At 41.9% G+C, this 17,524-nt stretch overlaps 1 protein-coding gene across 2 annotated transcripts; it reads left to right on the top strand.

Moving 5' to 3' along the window:
• Nucleotides 1-250: 250 nt before the first annotated feature.
• On the top strand, nucleotides 251-14,664 carry si:ch211-256m1.8 (uncharacterized). 2 transcript variants are annotated; one of them, XM_050069203.1, is made up of 4 exons: nucleotides 251-471; nucleotides 8,905-9,367; nucleotides 9,490-9,891; nucleotides 10,122-14,664. In XM_050069203.1, exons 2-4 carry the CDS (start codon nucleotides 8,924-8,926, stop codon nucleotides 14,025-14,027), a joined length of 4,752 nt encoding a protein of 1,583 aa, XP_049925160.1. In that variant the 5' UTR covers nucleotides 251-471; nucleotides 8,905-8,923; the 3' UTR covers nucleotides 14,028-14,664. The 2 variants fall into 2 exon arrangements, with proteins under 2 accessions (XP_049925160.1, XP_049925161.1); XM_050069204.1 differs by lacking the exon at nucleotides 251-471 and adding an exon at nucleotides 4,739-5,282.
• Nucleotides 14,665-17,524: the final 2,860 nt, after the last annotated feature.

The following is a 17,524-nucleotide window of genomic DNA, read 5'->3' on the forward strand; positions in this document are numbered from 1 at the left end:
GAGTATCAATTAATACACGACGTGCCCCAGGCACAACATTTAGCTCCAAATCCAAAAACCAGCCTGAAAATGAAGGAAATCTGAAACGACTGCATTAGAGTCAATGGAGCACAGCTGTGTTGTTGTCGGACCCTGGTCTGAGCCGGCCTGATGCTACGTTATGATTGGCCAGTCTGTGTCTGGGGTCAATTGTTTCATCAGTTTAATAGAATAATCAAAGACTTTCTTTGGGACAGGAGGAGACCAAGGATCAACATAAGATAAATATGGTCAGGGATGTAGGAGTTTTAGGCCTTCCCAGTACAAGACTGAACAACCATTTGAAATGTCTAGACTGAATATGCACTTGGAGGGATTCAGAACTGAGCTGGATCAAAACTGAACAGGAGCCAGCCAGTCCCTTTGAACCTTTGGATGTCCTTTCACCTGGTTTAAAGACTGTTTGACACGATGACTCTTCAAACCCAGAAGGTAAAAAATGTGTTTACTGGAATCAGTGGCTTATAAAAGAGATTCACAAGATCAGTGACCTGTATTGAGATGGAGTGTTTCGGTCTTTTTCAGAACTACGATCTGGACTATAAAGGCAATTTTTGGAAGAACGTTCAAATCTTAGCTGTGTCATTAAGGGCATAGGCAAAGTCACACAGATATTCAGTACAATATTCTGGCATTTGTGCTGCCTCTGAGGCCGGGGCCACACTGCACGAGTGAGCAGTGTATGACAGTTGCCTCAAGCAATGCAATGCCGTGCTGGGAGCTATTTTTATGTTGCCAATGTGTTAATGCATCATTGATAATAATCTATTAATATCACACAATAAGAAAAGTCTCTGAATGAGGTTGTTGCACATGATGTACTAACAGGGTTATTTGGATTTTTATTTTTGCAGTAGCTCGGTCCATAGGGACCTGGGTTGGAAACTGGGGACTAATCAAATATATCTTCTTCCTCTTCTTCTAGAGTGAAAAGTGATGAAGAGACTAAATTTAGCAAACTGTTTCACAGCGAGCTGCAACAACATCTGCATTCTTGTGAAAGCATCTTGTGAAAGAGCAAAGCTCAATAAGTAAAAATGAAACTTTCTTCTAACTTTCGGTCTGAGATTAGCTCCACACAGTAAATAATCTTTGGTCTCTCTTAAACCAGCCAAAGGTTACTTCCATTCCTGCAAACTCGTGATTATAATCTGCATGTCAGGTGTGTTACTGCACTTCTCTCTGGCCTTCCCAACAAACCCATTAACAGGCTTTAAATCATTACCTCTCTGACCTCCTCCAGGAGTCCCCCACTCCCACTCCCTGCGCTCCTCTTTTGCTGGTCTGACCATCTCCACCTCACGCCTCACCACCATGGGTGCCAGGGCTGTGTGCGCCCATTTTGCGTCTCTTGCTATTGTTATTTTATACTCTGTTAGGTGATCTTGAAATGTGGTTTTAAATGGGGGCCTAGAGGTCCTTCAGAAACACCGTCAGAAGCTCAGGCTCAGAGTTCATGTTCTGTGAAATGGCTCGTCTAAACCCTGACACTTGCTGGTGCGCAGAGGACCAAAAGTTAGAATGGCTCGTTAATCTAAGTTTGCCGATTTTGTTGCTAAAGCCAGGAAGAGTAAGCAAGAACGTTTGTTTATTAATACTCATTTTGATTTTATTTTTTATTTTTTTAGTTTATATGATAAATGCCTTTGTGAGTGATCCACGAGCTTGGTCCTACACAATGATGATATGTATGGTGCTTTTGCTGCTTGGTGTAATTTTCTCTCTGGTCCTGGCCTGCTCTGATCTTGTGATGTCTTGTAAGACCAGGCGGGCTGGGCATAACTGCTTGCATGACTCAAGTGAAGTTGTTTCATTCCCATGCTTTTTTCTTCCTTGTGAATCAGTTAATGCAGCCTTACCTTTCCATAGCGTCACTGATGAACTCTACAACAAAGACAATGTATAAACAGACACCGCTGACTCAACTGATGATCTTGTGATGTTTCTTTTTTCTTCCTTGTACATCATTATGTTACTCGTGCACCACTTCCTGTACGGTGCAGCCTCCGCAGGAGCCTCCACAACGAGAACAAAGGTCTCATTGTTGGGTTGATTATATCCTAATCAGATTGATTTATTTTTATTTTTAAGACTTTGGCCAAGTTGGTGGGTGAGGGGGTGGCCTGATAATCCTGATAAGCAGAAAATGCAACTTCTTCAGCTTGGGAAATAATCACTGACTCACTCCGCTTCATGCCTATAGCTGACACTTAAAGGACCAGTGTGTAGGATTTAGTGGGATCTATTGGCAGATATTTAACATGATATTCTTATTGTGTATTATAATATATATTGTATATAACAGAATTATGTTTTCATTAGTGAATAATCACCAAACACTGGCTCTAGTGAGGGGCTTTCATGTTTTAACATCACCTGAAAGCAGTGGTGTGATGTGACAAAATAATAATACCTAATTACATCACTTGAGTATTTTTTGGGAGTAGCTGTACTTTACTTGCGTTTCTATATTTCTGTCACTTTTACTGCACAACATTTCCTCAAAGCATTTTCAGTTACCTACTACAATAAAGGCAAGAACAGGAGGAAGGGATGGACAGACAAATGGAGGAATTGAAAGGAAGGAAAAACTGGACTTTGTTCTTTAAATACTTTAAGTTGTGAAAAAGACCTTGTTTTCCTTCAGGTGTAATGTACGCTCCATTTTTAAGGTGTTCATGTTAAGAGGACACAAACAGTAATTCTTAAAATTCTGACCACTTGCTTTTTATCAACAGCATTTACTCTTACTTTAAATATTTAAGTACATTTCATATCAGAAAATTACTTTTGATACTTAAGGACAGTTAATAGCAGGGCACAAAACATCTTAATTTTTTTCCTTAAATATGACACAGAGCTTAATTTCTTCTTAGCTGAGGGACTTACACAGTTGCACAGAATCCCTTAAAGGGTTTCCCTAATTAAGGAAAAACACTAACTCATTTACTCCATTGAAAGAGATTTTACAGCAGTAAAAGTTTCCATGGAGATTGTTTGTTTGCTTGGACTCACACTTGTGACGCCTGTTAGCGTCTCACAGAGTTGGCTTTAAGTTAGAAAGTGGAAAAATGACAGAGGACAAGAAAACCATATTGGTCTGAAGCAGTATTGTAGCGAGGCAGTAACTTATAAAAGTAACATTTAATTGAAGCCGTTTTTTAACCACACTCCATAGAACCACAGCAAAACACACCTCAAAGATTTTCAGATGGTTTAACGGTGAAAATGAGCTATATAGCTTATGGAAATAAGGAACTCCAGACAACACTCGGAAGACTCCACTCGCAAATATCCGCATGGGACTGAGCTCAAAATGCGAAGCGCTGCCAATCACAAAGGGGTTCAGCCTTTTATACAACTCCTATCAACATGCATACACAGAGCATCCTCTCCCGCTTACCGCTCCATTAGGTCCCAGGGAAGCTGAGCCTCCCTGGAAGCAACGTTTTTGTCGCATTTATCCAATGAGCGTCTCACTTTGCTGCATGAAAAAAACCTGCTCAGCGCTGTCTCATAGGAATGCTTGGAGGCTCCGCGTCCACCACACTGACACGAGAATGTATGACAGGGAGGTCGCGTTTGAAAACTGGTGATAAACAGCTGACGTTTGAACATCATAGTCATGATGTGAAACACATCCTAGCGCACGTTTAATGCAATGTAAATTCTTTTTTAATGTAAATTCAACAGTGCATATTTGACCATTTCTTCTATGAAATTTTAAGGCAAGTTCAGGCTCCCTTGTTGTCTCAGAGCAATACTGTCATAGAAAGCACAATCTACAAAGTAAATTTGATCCCCAAATACCAGAAAACAGAAAATGACTATAGGAAGATTTACAATGAAAATAAATTGAGTCAAATCTAAAGCGTAAAATCAAAAGCGTATCCAATGGGTTCTCATGGTCGCAGAACACTCTTCTGCTGTGTGTTAGTTGTTTCATTTATCAGCATAGACTCAGTTATGTTACAGTTAAGATAGAGTCAGATGTACCTTCAGTTTGTTTACCTTTGTTTGGTTGCTAAGGTCTTTTTTTAAGTGCAAAAGTAAAGGGATTCCTTAAGTATAAGACCAAGACAAGGAGAAAACCATAAATACTTAAGTGAACATTTTAAGGAAACCTTAAGCAGAAGACTTAAGGGTGTTTTGTGCAACTGATTTCATTTTGAGGAAACCATAATTCGGATTTAAGGGAAAATATTAACTTCTACCAAAGTAATTTTCTGGTAATATATCTGTACTTTTACTCGAGTATGGCTTTCAGGTACTTGATCCACCACTGCCTGAAGGCCACCTTCACTGCACAGATAGAAAGGAAGTGATGAGCAGTGAGGTATTCAGCTGGTTTCAATCTGCAACCTCACCACTAGATGGCACTAAATCCTACACACTGCTCCTTTAACGTACCCAGCAGTGACACTCCCAGATTCACTAGGAAGGCTCTTAGTTTTATCCACTTGGCCTCCATGTGACGTTCCTCCCACAACTCTATGTAAGAGGCCTCAGTGTTGAGACCGATGTCTGTGTCCCTCCTCAGCTCCACCAGGTGGTGTGGTAGCACAGTGTCCTGACTGATGGGGCAAAGTAACTGAGTACATTTACCAGTTTTGAGGTACTTGTACAATACTTGAGATACTTTTCTACTCCACTACATTTCAGATAACGTTACTGCAGCTGCATGTTGAAGCTAATCTGTGGGGGACAGGAGGACCTTGGATATAAATGTCAGACAATGAATTTGCCTGACCACGAGACACCTCATTAAATTATTTGTGTGTGTGTGTGTGTGTGTGTGTGTGTGCTGGCCTTTAGCAGGTAAAATTGGGAGCACACTGGGTCCATTAATGTCTGTTGACTGAAGAATTGATCCCAGGTAGCAGATCAAGCGATTGGCCATCATGTATCCCTCAAGAGGATTGGTGCTTTTACCATTAAAACACTCCCTGTTAGTTGTGTCTAAATGTTGCCTTAAACATGATGATAGTGCTCTGGTGAAGTTAGATTATGTAAAAGGCATGTGACAGTATATAAAACACACAAACAGAGATGGAAGAGACAGACTGAGAGAGAGGAGGACAGAGAAAGAGGGGAGGCACGAAGCATAATTGCTTAATTGGAGTCACTGCTTCTATATTACAGACTAAAACTCAGTGTTTTTGTAGTCCAACCAAGTTTTCCTCCCACTGACTGTTCTTCCTTCAAACCAGCTAGCCAGATCTTAGACAAATTACCATATTGAGGTAAGTTGATTTTCTCTCTGAAATAAAAAACATGTCGATAATGTAGAAAAGAGGTGATTGATTTGTTTGATGTACTCAAATGTGAAGTATGTGTATCAGTATTAGTCTGAAACTTGATCAGTCTTGTTGTTTTTATAGTCTACTTTATGTGTAAAAAAAAAAAAGTAATACCTTGACCAAAAAATAAAATAAAATAAAAATAAAATTGATAAAATAGAATAAAATGAAATAAACAAGTAGTCTTCTGTCACTTTGATCGCTTTTTGGTAGTTTTTGAGGTGATTTCTTGTCTTGAGAATAGTTTTAAAATGGAAATAAGTCCTCAGACAAAAGAATGAACACTGATGGGTGAGAACCGGAGGGGTGTAAGTGACATTTTGGGCAAAAATTAGTCACATATATCACATGTAATCTCTTGATGAGCTATTTTTGCTGATAAAAGAGAAGGCCTACTTGTGAATTCTGAACCAGTCCAGAGTTATTAATGAAAAACCAAAAGATTTAACATTTAACACTGAACTTTTTGAGGCCAAAAGGAGCATAACTGCGCTTACTCACTTAAAAACACTTTTTCAGTAACTGTCAAATATTGTTCGTAACGTATATATTCATCTGCGTGTTTATAAAGTTTTAAATATTAAAGATTAAATTCAATAAACAAAGTCGGAACATAGTATATTGGTCAGGTGTCACTGACGCTCCTTTGGTTCTCACCCCTTTAATACATTAATATTGTTGTCTCTATCATTACAAACAGTTCTTTCATTGACAATGGAGTAATTTTATTTTAAGTATTTTAAGTCTTTTAAGCATTTTGTGAGTGAAACCTGAGATCTATTAATATTGCATATGATATAACATTGTCCCGAGGACTATTAATCCAAAGATCTCACTGTGAACAGTTAGGGACTATTTCTTTGGAAGTTTTTCCTCCATTGTTGACAGCCATTTCTGTGGCTCTTCTCAAGTCATTGTCATCGTGTTCTTGGAAAGTTGCTGGAAATTTTTTATCTTGTTTTCAAATTTTCAGTGCTTTGAGCACCACAGACTAAATTCCATTTACTGTACCTCGGTTGTACTGGGGCAATGACAGACATGTCAGAGATTGGTATCTCAAAACCTCAGCAGATAAAATAGAAATGATCTGCCCGGCACCACAGGGGATAAATAAGAAAATCCTATGCAATTTGGTGAACTGGACCTTTAAATTAAGAGCAAATAAGAGGGGGTAAGCACAATAGAACAAAAAATTGTACAATTTTAATAACATTTTTTGTGCTTTGTTAATTTGGCCTGGTTTGAAATGCCTATTTAAATGTCCATAAACCAAATTTCTTGTATTGAATTGCAAAATATATATTATGTAATATATAGTATTGGTAGTTCTGCTTGTATTTGGTATAAATGAGCTATTGGAATCACAGGACCAGTATCCTCGCAGAGCCTGAATCCCTCCTCAGATATCACACAGACAGCCAACATTGTGTGGAGGACTTGAACTGCTGAGACAAATCAGGAGAAATCTAATTTATCAAAAGTCATACAGCGAGCGAGGCATTTCCTTGACAACCAGCGTCAATACATGACGTTTTGTACGGAGGAACGGTGAAAGGAGAGTAAGTGCTTTCACGTGAGAGCAGATGGGATTAGTTATCAGCCATTACTCGGTTCGTACAGCTGAGTCCAGGAGGTATTGTCTCACACTGAAGTAAAATCTGGATGCATTCCATTCATGTTCACTAGATTAATACACAAAGAGACCTGTGTTAGACCCAGCTGTCCTTTACCCAAAATCACATAATTGACTTAGTGGTTCCAGTAATGTGAGAAATGTTGGACATCATGTGAAGGAAATGTAAAGGGCAGTGAGAGGGGGCACATGCCAGTTAGTGTGTGTTTGTACTGTACGTCAGTGTACATCATAACAGCTATGCTAGCTGCTCTGTGGGGCTGTATGTAGCCTTGGCACTGTGATGCTTTGAGCTAAATGCTAACCTTTGCAAGCTAAAATGCTCAGAATGACAATGCTAATATGCTGATGTTAAGCTGGAAATATTTACCATGTTCACCATCTTACAGTAGTTGCTTACATTAGTGTGTTAGCATGCTTACATTCACTAATTAGCACTAAACACAAAGTAGAGCTGAGGCCGATGGGAATGTCATCAGATTTGAAGGTACAGAGTGCTCAAGGAATGATGTGTATTGGTGGGCCTGGGTTTTCTTTTATTTTTATGACGATGTTTCAGCCTTTTGGCCTTCTTCAAGATCAGCAATCATGCTGAGACACAGGTACACTGATCTGTTGTATAGGCCACACCTTTTGTCGGCCACCAAGGGAGTTAGCATCAGTTCCCATGACAAAAAGACGATGGGATTTTTCCATTGGATTTTGGATTATTGCAAAAAAAAAAAAAGCTCTGTGGCAAATAAATGTTCATGATACTTACATGTTTTGGTCTGCAAGCTAATCTTCACAAGTGAAAACCACTTTCCTGCTTTTTGAACTGTAAATGCAATTGCCAGAAGCTAAGTGCTAACGTTAGGCTATAAATAAACTACAGCATGATTGCATGACTTTAGCGTCACCACCACATTCACACTGTAAAGTCGTCTAATTTAGCCACTTGTTAGCAACCATCTTTTGTAAGACACCTAAAGGCTTCAGAACTCACTAGTGGGGTATTTACAACAAATTTTATGCTGCAGAGCAAAACTTGAAAGTCTCTTAAGCTTGTGTTACCACAGACCTTATTTCATTCATCTGACCAAAAACCCGTTCAAAAAGGGTCCATGTCATTGGTTCGACAGCCCATTGGTTCGACATCCCATTAGTCCGACTGTCCGCGGTGCTGAACGGCTCGCGGCGGGTGTATGGTGCGCCGCGACCAGCATGAGGCGGAGCAGGCTCACGGCTTATGTGTTTGTCACTTTCTTTTTCATTTTAACCCACACCATGATCTTTTCCTGACCCTAACCAAGTGGTTTTTGTGCCTAAACCTAACCAGACCTTAACCACAGGGCATCATGATGATTTCGGAACGGACTTCGGAACAATGAGTTTAATATGGTCGGAACAATGGGCTGTCGAACCAATGGGCAGTTCCCTTCAAAAAACCCATTGACCTTGAGATAAGGGAACCAGGAGTGCTAAAATGCTAACTCCTCTCTCAGGGTTTTAGGACTCATTCCTGCAGCACTGTATTTGTCCATAATCCAAAATATTGGACTAAGGTGAAAAATTAACAGCTCACCAAAGCTGAAACTCAACCTGAGGGGAGGTAACAAATGTCACAGCAATATCCCTGTTTGTTGCGGCATTTCACAGACTACAACAACAACAAAAGGTCCTTGTGGTGGTGTAAGAGGAAAGGTCAAGGGGTCACCAAAATCATTAGGACTCGTATTCCTACAATTGTGAACTGACCTGCCATTCCTAGTGCCATGCTAGCATCATCTGATGATTATGAGTTGTACTGTATATGCTATATTTACATGGAGGTGTATGGGTTTCTTCATCTGTGCTCTTTGTATGCTTCTAATTCTGTCGCAGCTAAAGTGCAAAGTCTAACCCATCAAAGACCCAGTCATTCTTTCTCTTTTTTTCTCCTTCTGTATTAAGCCTCCTCCATACCAACAGGATGGCCCTTCTCGACTACCCTGTTCCAGAGCTGGATGTTACCTTGCAAGAAGTGAGCCGTGTCCTGCAGCTCACTTTAACTCCTGACCTTTACCCAGAGTTCAAAAGTACACTGGATCAGCAGAGGGAGCTCCTTCAAGAGGCCCAGAGAAAGTTTGCAACAAGAGCTTCAGGCCAAGAGAACTGGGTGACGGAGCAGTTCAAGAAAGGTCTGCTGTCATGTGCTGACCCACTGCCCACCTCCACTGCCCTCCCTGTTGTTCTTCGACCTTCCAAAGCAAAGGGATGTACCCAGCTGGGGAGAGCAGCCTCTCTGCTCTGGGCAGCAGCAAAGCTGTACAGTGAGCCCTTGTTACTGGAGGGCAATGTGCCAATGGAGCGCACACAGCAGTCTGAGGTATTCGCTGCCAGCCGGATTCCTGGAAGGAGTCAAGATGAGATTAAGGTGAGATTACTAGTAGGGCACAACTGATGAGATTCATCAGAGCAAAATGAAAAATTAGAGGTTTTCAATTATCAATATGTCAGATCAGCTCTTTTTCTAATCTGTAGCTTTGTTTTCTCCAGGTCTACCCAGACAGCCTCCATGCCATCATCACCTGTGTTGGAGGAGTGTTCCCTGTTGACATACTGTGGTGTCCAAGCACTGGTGGGCCGCTTTCTGCTCGACCATTCATTGACATCTACAACCAGCTGGCTCAGGTGATGGATCAACCCAGTGCAGGAAAACAGAATGATCCCTCTGTCATTTGCAGCCTCTCAGCTCTGGAGCGCAGAGCCTGGGCTGCCACCAGAGAAGAGATCCTGGAGCAAGGAGGAGACGCAGCAGCATCACTGAAGCTGATGGAGAGTGCTGTGCTGACACTCTGTCTGGAAGACTGCAACGCACCGTCTGAACTGGCTGATGTCCTCAATGCAGTGAGGCTGGGAGGAGGAGGAGACGGTCCATATCTGAGATACTATGACAAGGTACTGAATTGAATCTGGATAAAGGTCCAATTTCTCACCTCTTTCACACACACACTTTTACACTGTTGAACTTGGTATTTGATAATTATCATGGCACACTCTAGAATAGCAGTAATTAGGCAATGTATTGCTGCCCAAGTAGACAGAGATATTTTTTATTGCCCTCACTGAAATGTTGAAATGAACTAAGAAAATAAACCAATCTTTGTTGTTCTACTGTTTTTTAACAGGTGGTGAACCTGGTGGTCTTCAAGGACAGCACAGCTGGGATGTTGTTTGAGCACAGCGCTGTGGATGGGATGGTTGCTGGGCTTGTGACTGAGAATGTGTACAGGCTGTCTGAGACTGCTGACTTAAAACTAGTCCATACTGATACAGACAAAATGAATGGGTCTGTCACAGTAAATAATGTTGATTCTGTTTGTCCAGAATCCCTAACATTCCCCTTGCAAGGAGTAAATACTCCCAAACTGAGCCCTGACTTAAAAGCAACACACCCAGTTCTCACTCTTGATGTGCCCTCCTTTCCTGATGTCTTCTCTACCCTCAGAGGGCAGAGAGGTCTGTATGATGCTTGGATCAACTTCTCTTTGCAGCTTTCCCTGAGGCAGACTCTTGGGGAATCTGCAACCAGGCACCTCCTTGTCACACCTACCCATATGCGCCACTTCAAACATGGCCGTTGTGATCCTACATACTCACTCACCATGCATTTTCACAAGTTGGCAGGTGCCTTAGTGTGTTGCATTGGTCCAGATAACAAAATTCAATACACCACTGACCTCCTACGTCTGTTCCATGTTGCCTTTCTGGAGCATAAGAGCCTCATCAAAAACACCAAAAGTGGTCAAGGAGTTGGTCCCCACCTGGCTGCCCTGCGTAGATTGTTGCCGCCTAATAATCCACTGAGAAAGTACCTGGACCCCTTTGGATGTCCATCTGTGTACCTCACAGGTACAGATCTGGTTGAGGATGTGGAGTGTGGAGTAGGTAATGTTTATGCCCAGGATCAGTTGGCTGTAACCTACCTTGGGCAGAGAGACAAGGTTCGTATTGTGCTTAATGGGAAAGGGAGCTTTGCTCTGGTACTGGAGAAGCTTAAAGAAAGCCTGATGATAAACCTGAAGTTAGTGATGCTTCTAGCTCTAAGATATGCCATTGCATGCCAAATGGGAGCCCTGGAGTGTCTACTGAATCAGGGTCAAACAGAGAAAATGAATGGAGAAACAAACCAATGTCAAGAGAGCCCAGACAATGGCAAAACTACTGTTGACCACCCCTCTGGAATGAGCACAGACCACACTCTGGTGATCCACGGTGGCGCTGGAGAGGAGGTGATGCTGAACACTGAAGTGATTGGAGTTATTGAGTTTGCTCTACAGACAGCCTTAACTCTTGGATCTCAAGTGCTTCAACAAGGTGGCAAGAGTCTAGATGCAGTTCAGAAGTCAGTAGAAGCTCTGGAGGACTGCTTCCTGTTTAATGCAGGTAAAGGCTCAGTATTCAACAAAGATGGCAAAAATGAATTGGAAGCAACCATCGTGGATGGCAATGCAATGAGGTCAGGATCTGTTGCTTGTGTGCAAAGTGTGAAGAACCCAATAAAAGCAGCCAGATGTGTCATGGAGAAAAGCTCACATTCACTCATTGTAGGAGACGGGGCTGAGGAGTTTCTGCAAGGGTTGGAGGACAAGGAGAAGTCTGTTGGGCCTGAGTATTTCCACACTGATATACGTCACAGACAGTTAGCAGCAAAGCTCACTGTTGGAAATACCTCAACAAACAATCACCCCCAGACAGTCGGAGCTGTGGCTTTGGATTGTTGGAGTGGGTTGGCTGCTGCATCCTCCACAGGTGGATTAGTTGGAAAGCTGAAAGGGCGAGTTGGGGACACAGCAGTAGTAGGGGCAGGAATATATGCTGATGATAAGGTAGCTATTACCTGCTCTGGAGATGGAGATGTATTTCTGAGGCACACAGTTGCACAGAAAATAGCCAGTCTCTACCACCACAAAGGCTACAGCCTTAGGCAGGCATGTAGAGAAGTGATGGCTGAAAATTTGGATGGGATCTGTGCAGGGGTCATTGCTGTGGACAGTAAAGGTGATGCCATTGTTGAAACAAATGCTGGTGTAATGTTTGTGGCCTCAATGATAGGCGGCATTTCACGAGTAGAGGTCCTCAGGCCCCTGAAGAGCTTCTCTGATGTGATCTGGGAAACAGATGAGCTGGTTGCCTACCTGGATCCCAAACCCTGGATCCCTGGGTCAACCATCCTGACTAGAAAAGCTCTAAGTGGGGCAAGGAGCATCTTCAAGTTGGCTACAACTGATTTTGTGGCTATGCTGCAAGGAGCAAGAGCTGTGTCAAGTTTGCTATGTGAGCGACTGGGAGTGCAGCGCTGTGCTTTGGTTTTCCATCCAACCCCTGATCAGCCAGCACAAATCAAACTGCTCCCACTTCATGGCCTAGAGCCAAAGTGGCAGCCCCATCTTTCACATGAAGAGGAATTCCACACTAATGATCCTGGCTACTGCACCTCAAAGAGCGGCCCACGGTGGGATGATGAGGCACTGGCCCAGGTTCAAGCCAAGATTAGAAATGGACTGCCAACACCAAATGCACCTTCTTGCTTTGACTTTTTTGGAGATGCTTCCAATGATAACCTGTTCAGTCGTATTGTACGTGGAGAGCAGCAACAGTGGAGAGTGTGGGAAGACAGTGAGCATGTTGCCTTCCTGACACCGTACCCAAACTCTCCTGGACTAACAGTTGTGGTGCCACGCAAACCACTCTCCAGTGACATCTTCAAACTGGAGGAAGCTGACTACAAAGCACTGATCCTTGCCACTTGCAAAGTTGCCAAACTACTGGAGGAGGGGATGAGAGCTCAAGGTGTTGCCCTGATCTTCGAGGGCTTTGAGATCGACTATGCTCATGCCAAGCTAATCCCTCTGTTGCCTTCACCAGATGGCACAAAGCCTGCTGAGCTTCAACCAGAATGCTTCCAAACCTACCCTGGATATGTGTCATCACTGCACGGCCCAGCTGCCGACCCTGAGGCCCTCAAAAAGATCCACTCCAAAATCACCCAGTGCAGGCCTCCTCATTCATGGCAAGACCCTCAATCTCACTCCACACTTGCCATCAAGAGCCAGTGGTATCGCAACCTGTTCCAGATTCAGAACACTCTTTTCCACAGCACAGTGGAATATTTCCACACTTCCTGCCAGTTCTCCTACGCTTTGACCCCTCTCACCACAGACACCATCTCCTCACCAATGGGCCTGGGATCTGACTCAGAACCAGTTTCTGTTAGCCTGCTGGGCCAGGACATCTACCTGGCTGACTCAATGCAATTTGTACTTGAATACTTCCTTCGCTTCCAGGAGAACCTGCCAGGGACGTACTACATATCTCCCAGCTTCAGAGGGGAAGATCCTGATGCCACACACTTGAACCAGTTCTACCACGTGGAGTGTGAACTGTTGGGTGACATGGACAATGCCATCTCTACAGCAGAGGGATACTTGGCTCATCTCACCAAGTCCATGTTGAAGAAACACTCTGATATTATCCTCAACACTGCCGGGACCATTACACATGTCAAAGCCATGCTGAATAAGCTGGATGGAAAAACCCCACTCCCAAGAATCCCTCTAGACCAGGCCATTCCCATGATGCCCTCTGCTGACTGCTTAGAGTGGGTCCAAGATGGACAGCCGCAGTTTGGCAGAAAGCTAACACGCAAAGGAGAGCGGGTCTTGATAGAGAAATATGGTAGTGCTGTTTGGCTGACTGAGATGGACCATCTAGGAGTTCCCTTCTACCAGGCGTATGTGGAGGGCACTGGGCGGTGCAAAGCCAAAGCTGCTGACCTCCTCCTGGGGCTGGGTGAGACTGTGGGTCTCGGTGAACGTCATTCCACCCCTGAGATGGTACAGGAGGCCCTCAGGCATCATGCAGTGCCAGAGCAGTCCTACAAATGGTACATCAACATGAGGCAAGTGAAACCACTCCTCACCAGTGGATGGGGCATGGGGACGGAGCGCTACTTGTGTTGGCTGCTTCAGCATGATGACATCAGAGATATACATATCATTCCTAGGATGAAAGGAATGAAATACATGCCCTGACCATGAGTACTACATCAATCTTCAGGTTATTAAATGTGATATACTTGTAATAACGGGGCCAAAGAGGAATATACAGTATGGATTTTAACCATAAAAAATGCCACAATAATTCAGACACTGGAGCTTTTATCCAGCTTTGGGTGTCTTATAATCATCACCAAGTAAAAAGTGGCAAAAATCCATACATCTAAAGACAGTTTAATTTGAAATAAGGAAGTAAATCAGCAGTTGTTTAAGAGTTTGTTTCCTGTTACATGGTAAAGCTTTAGTGCCAATATAACTGCAAAGTGAGCATACACAAACAGTGAAAGTACAACCTGAATTGTTTCAGTATTTCATATCTTGTTGTATCATTATGTATAGTATTGACAATATAGTTAGTTTCAGGTTGTAAAGTCTTTCAGACTATGCAAGGACAACACAAGGTGCTACAGTTGTTATAATGGTTGGCCATATTTTCATAAATAATAATACAGCATCATCTCAGCAAGCAAAGCAAATCTCTGTACCGTTCCTCACTATGTTGTTTTGTTTTATTTCTATTAAATTGTTTTGGTATTTAAAGGATTTTTGTGAAAGTCATATGGATCTTGTATCATTGCTCTTTTTAATGAAGTAAAAATGACTTTTTAAAAACATATCAGGTGTGGATGGATTACTGACATGGACAATGGGACGTAACATTTTATAAAATATGTCATATTATGTATAAAGAGTAACCAATCACCTTCTGAAAATGTATTTTTGCCGACCCCCAGTAGTTTAATTTCTCACCTTGCTGTGGGGATGTACAGATGTACTCTAGGACTTCATGACATCACTCCTGGGTTGGTTACAGGTAAAATAAAAGACACCTCTTTTTTCTATTTTATTTTATTATAGTTTATTTTATTTTATCTCATTTTTATTTTATTTTATTTTGTTTTGTTTTGTTTTGTTTTGTTTTATTTTATTTTATTTTATTTTATAAATGTAGTTTGTTCCACTGAACAAAACACACCTCTGTTCCCACCCAACCACACCTATGAGTGATGCTGGTGGGGTCAGAGGTGAAACGGGATTGCTATTTTCAGAGAGGGTAGTGAAACACTTCTTTTCAGTCCGATGTAAAGTCACTCTTTATACTGACAACAGACCTGACTGGGTAATGTCATACTACCAATTAGGGCTACAACAACATCTCAGTTTTTCACTCTTATATATCTGAGCAATGAGCTGAAAGTGGCTGAACTCTGCATTGACCTGTAAAGTTGGGCCACCAGTACTATCAACACTCTGACATTATAAGGAGTCAGTTGGGTCAGTGTTCATAATGGAAACTTAAAAGACTGTACATGATTTAGATATACAGATTTAGATATATAAAATGCTTCTTCAGGGGCCTAAATCTTTCCAATAATTAAGAATGTCACACGCAGATTTGCTCACACCTGCAAATCCATACAAACACTTCGCAAAGAAGGATAACTACTTTAATAAATGCTATGTATCTATGAAGGGTGAGAAATATTCATGATTATTAATATTCCACCAAAAATGGTCAGTGACTTGAAAATGGCTCGGCAGCATCTGCTCACCAATAACTTCATGAAGAAGAAGCTCTAGAGATGTCGCCTTCCCCAAACACTTCACCAACATCCAAGGTAACGTCGCAGAAGTCTCCATTGTACCTGAAATTCAACTTTTGATGAGGTTGGTTCCCTCTATTATATCAAGTATCAAAGCAGTGTTCAAGAATAAAATCCAAAGAGCACGCTGTCAGGAATTGTTAATTGGGTGTATCAGACATTTTCACCATTTATTTGTAAACACAGCTGTGATGTGCACAATTATACCACATTGTAGTATAAAACTACATTATTTCCCGCCTATCAGGGTACAAATTGAACAGTCAGAAAAGCGAGCTATTTTTTGTAAACAATTTGGCAAGATCACTTCCACAATCCATATTCCCCTTTAAAATAGCAGAGGAGGGATTCTGATATTTGGGGGTGTTTATCACCAGTTCCTTCAGGGACCTTTTTCTGAAGAACTTCCAGCTGTTATTAGATAAATGTAAGTCAGACTTGTCCAGATGGGCTGCCCTCCCCTTATCCCTTGCAGGCCGAGTCAATCTTATTAATATGGTGATCCTTCCAAAATTTCAGTATCTTTTCCAGCACATCCCAATTTGTCTTAAAGCATCCTTTTTTGTTAATCTTGACCAACAAATTAACGCTTTCATTTGGCATAATAAACCAGCTCGTATTAGGAAACATATTCTTCAACTTTCTAAACCTGAAGGGGGGCTAGCACTGCCAAATTTTCGTAACTACTTTTGGGCCTGCAATATCAATAAACTTCTATACTGGCTACTCTGTGAAGATACAGGCTCTTGTCCACCCTGGTCTCACACTGAGATATCATCCTCTTCCTGTTCTTTGCATTCTTTGATTTGCTCACAATTGCCCATAAGTGCCAATAAGGTCTCACTTAACCCAGTTGTCACCAATACAATTAAAATTTGGATTAAATTCAGGAAGCACCATGGCCTGCATAGGACTTCAATTCTTGCACCACTGAACAACCATGTATTCCTCCCCTCCTGCTCCGACCCTACTTTCCACATATGGTCAGATAAGGGCCTCAGAGCGCTTAAAGACCTGTATGATGAAGGTGTTTTCTCATCCTTTGCATGTCTGTCAGTTAAATATGGCTTTCCCAATAACCACTTTTTCCAGTACCTTCAAATGAGACACTTTATTCAAAAGCAGTTCCCACATTTCCCAAACTGCCCCCCAGAAGCTGAAATAGACCAATTCCTCTCTCTTAATCTACAACAAAAGCGACTGATATCTGTTATCTACAATAAGATTGCACTTCTGAGTCCAGTCCTTATCGTATCACTTAAAAACGCATGGGAACAGGAATTGGGGGTGGACATTACTGATGACCAATGGGAGAACATTTTAAAACTGATCCACTCTTCGTCTATATGTGCCAGGCACGGCCTATTACAGTGGAAGGTGCTTCATAGAGCCCATTTCACCAATGCTAAACTTGCTAAGATATATCCCAACCACAGTGATGCTTGTAACCGCTGTAACTTCTGTTGAATTTCCCCTCGGGGATTAATAAAGTATATATAAAAAAAAAAAAAAAAAAAGTCTCCAGCTGACCACTCACATATGCTCTGGTCGTGCCCAAAGTTAACTAACTTTTGGTTCGACATATTCCAAACTTTCAAACAGACCCTCAACATAAATTTAGAACTGAATCCTCTAACTGCTCTGTTTGGTCTCCCTCTGACTAAAAATCTGCCCATTACTGCACAGTGTGTCATTGCCTTTAGCACCCTGCTGGCCAGACGTACTATCCTCCTCAAATGGAAACATTTATTTATCTATTTTTATTTATCAGTTTGTTTATTTTCATTTCCTTATTATTGTAATATTTTATGCTGTATGTTACTTAACTCATATTATGTTTGCTGTGGCCGCAACTGACATGGGTTGTTG

Source organism: Epinephelus moara, chromosome 18, assembly GCF_006386435.1.
Source record: "Epinephelus moara isolate mb chromosome 18, YSFRI_EMoa_1.0, whole genome shotgun sequence".
Classification (NCBI taxonomy): Eukaryota; Metazoa; Chordata; class Actinopteri; order Perciformes; family Serranidae; genus Epinephelus; species Epinephelus moara.

Coding starts and splice junctions, on each gene's coding strand:
- si:ch211-256m1.8 (XM_050069203.1), top strand. CDS start 8,924: ATGGCCCTTCTCGACTACCCTGTTCCAGAGCTGGATGTTACCTTGCAA. Junction 9,368..9,489: donor GGAGTCAAGATGAGATTAAG/GTGAGATTACTA, acceptor TGTTTTCTCCAG/GTCTACCCAGACAGCCTCCA. Junction 9,892..10,121: donor ATCTGAGATACTATGACAAG/GTACTGAATTGA, acceptor GTTTTTTAACAG/GTGGTGAACCTGGTGGTCTT.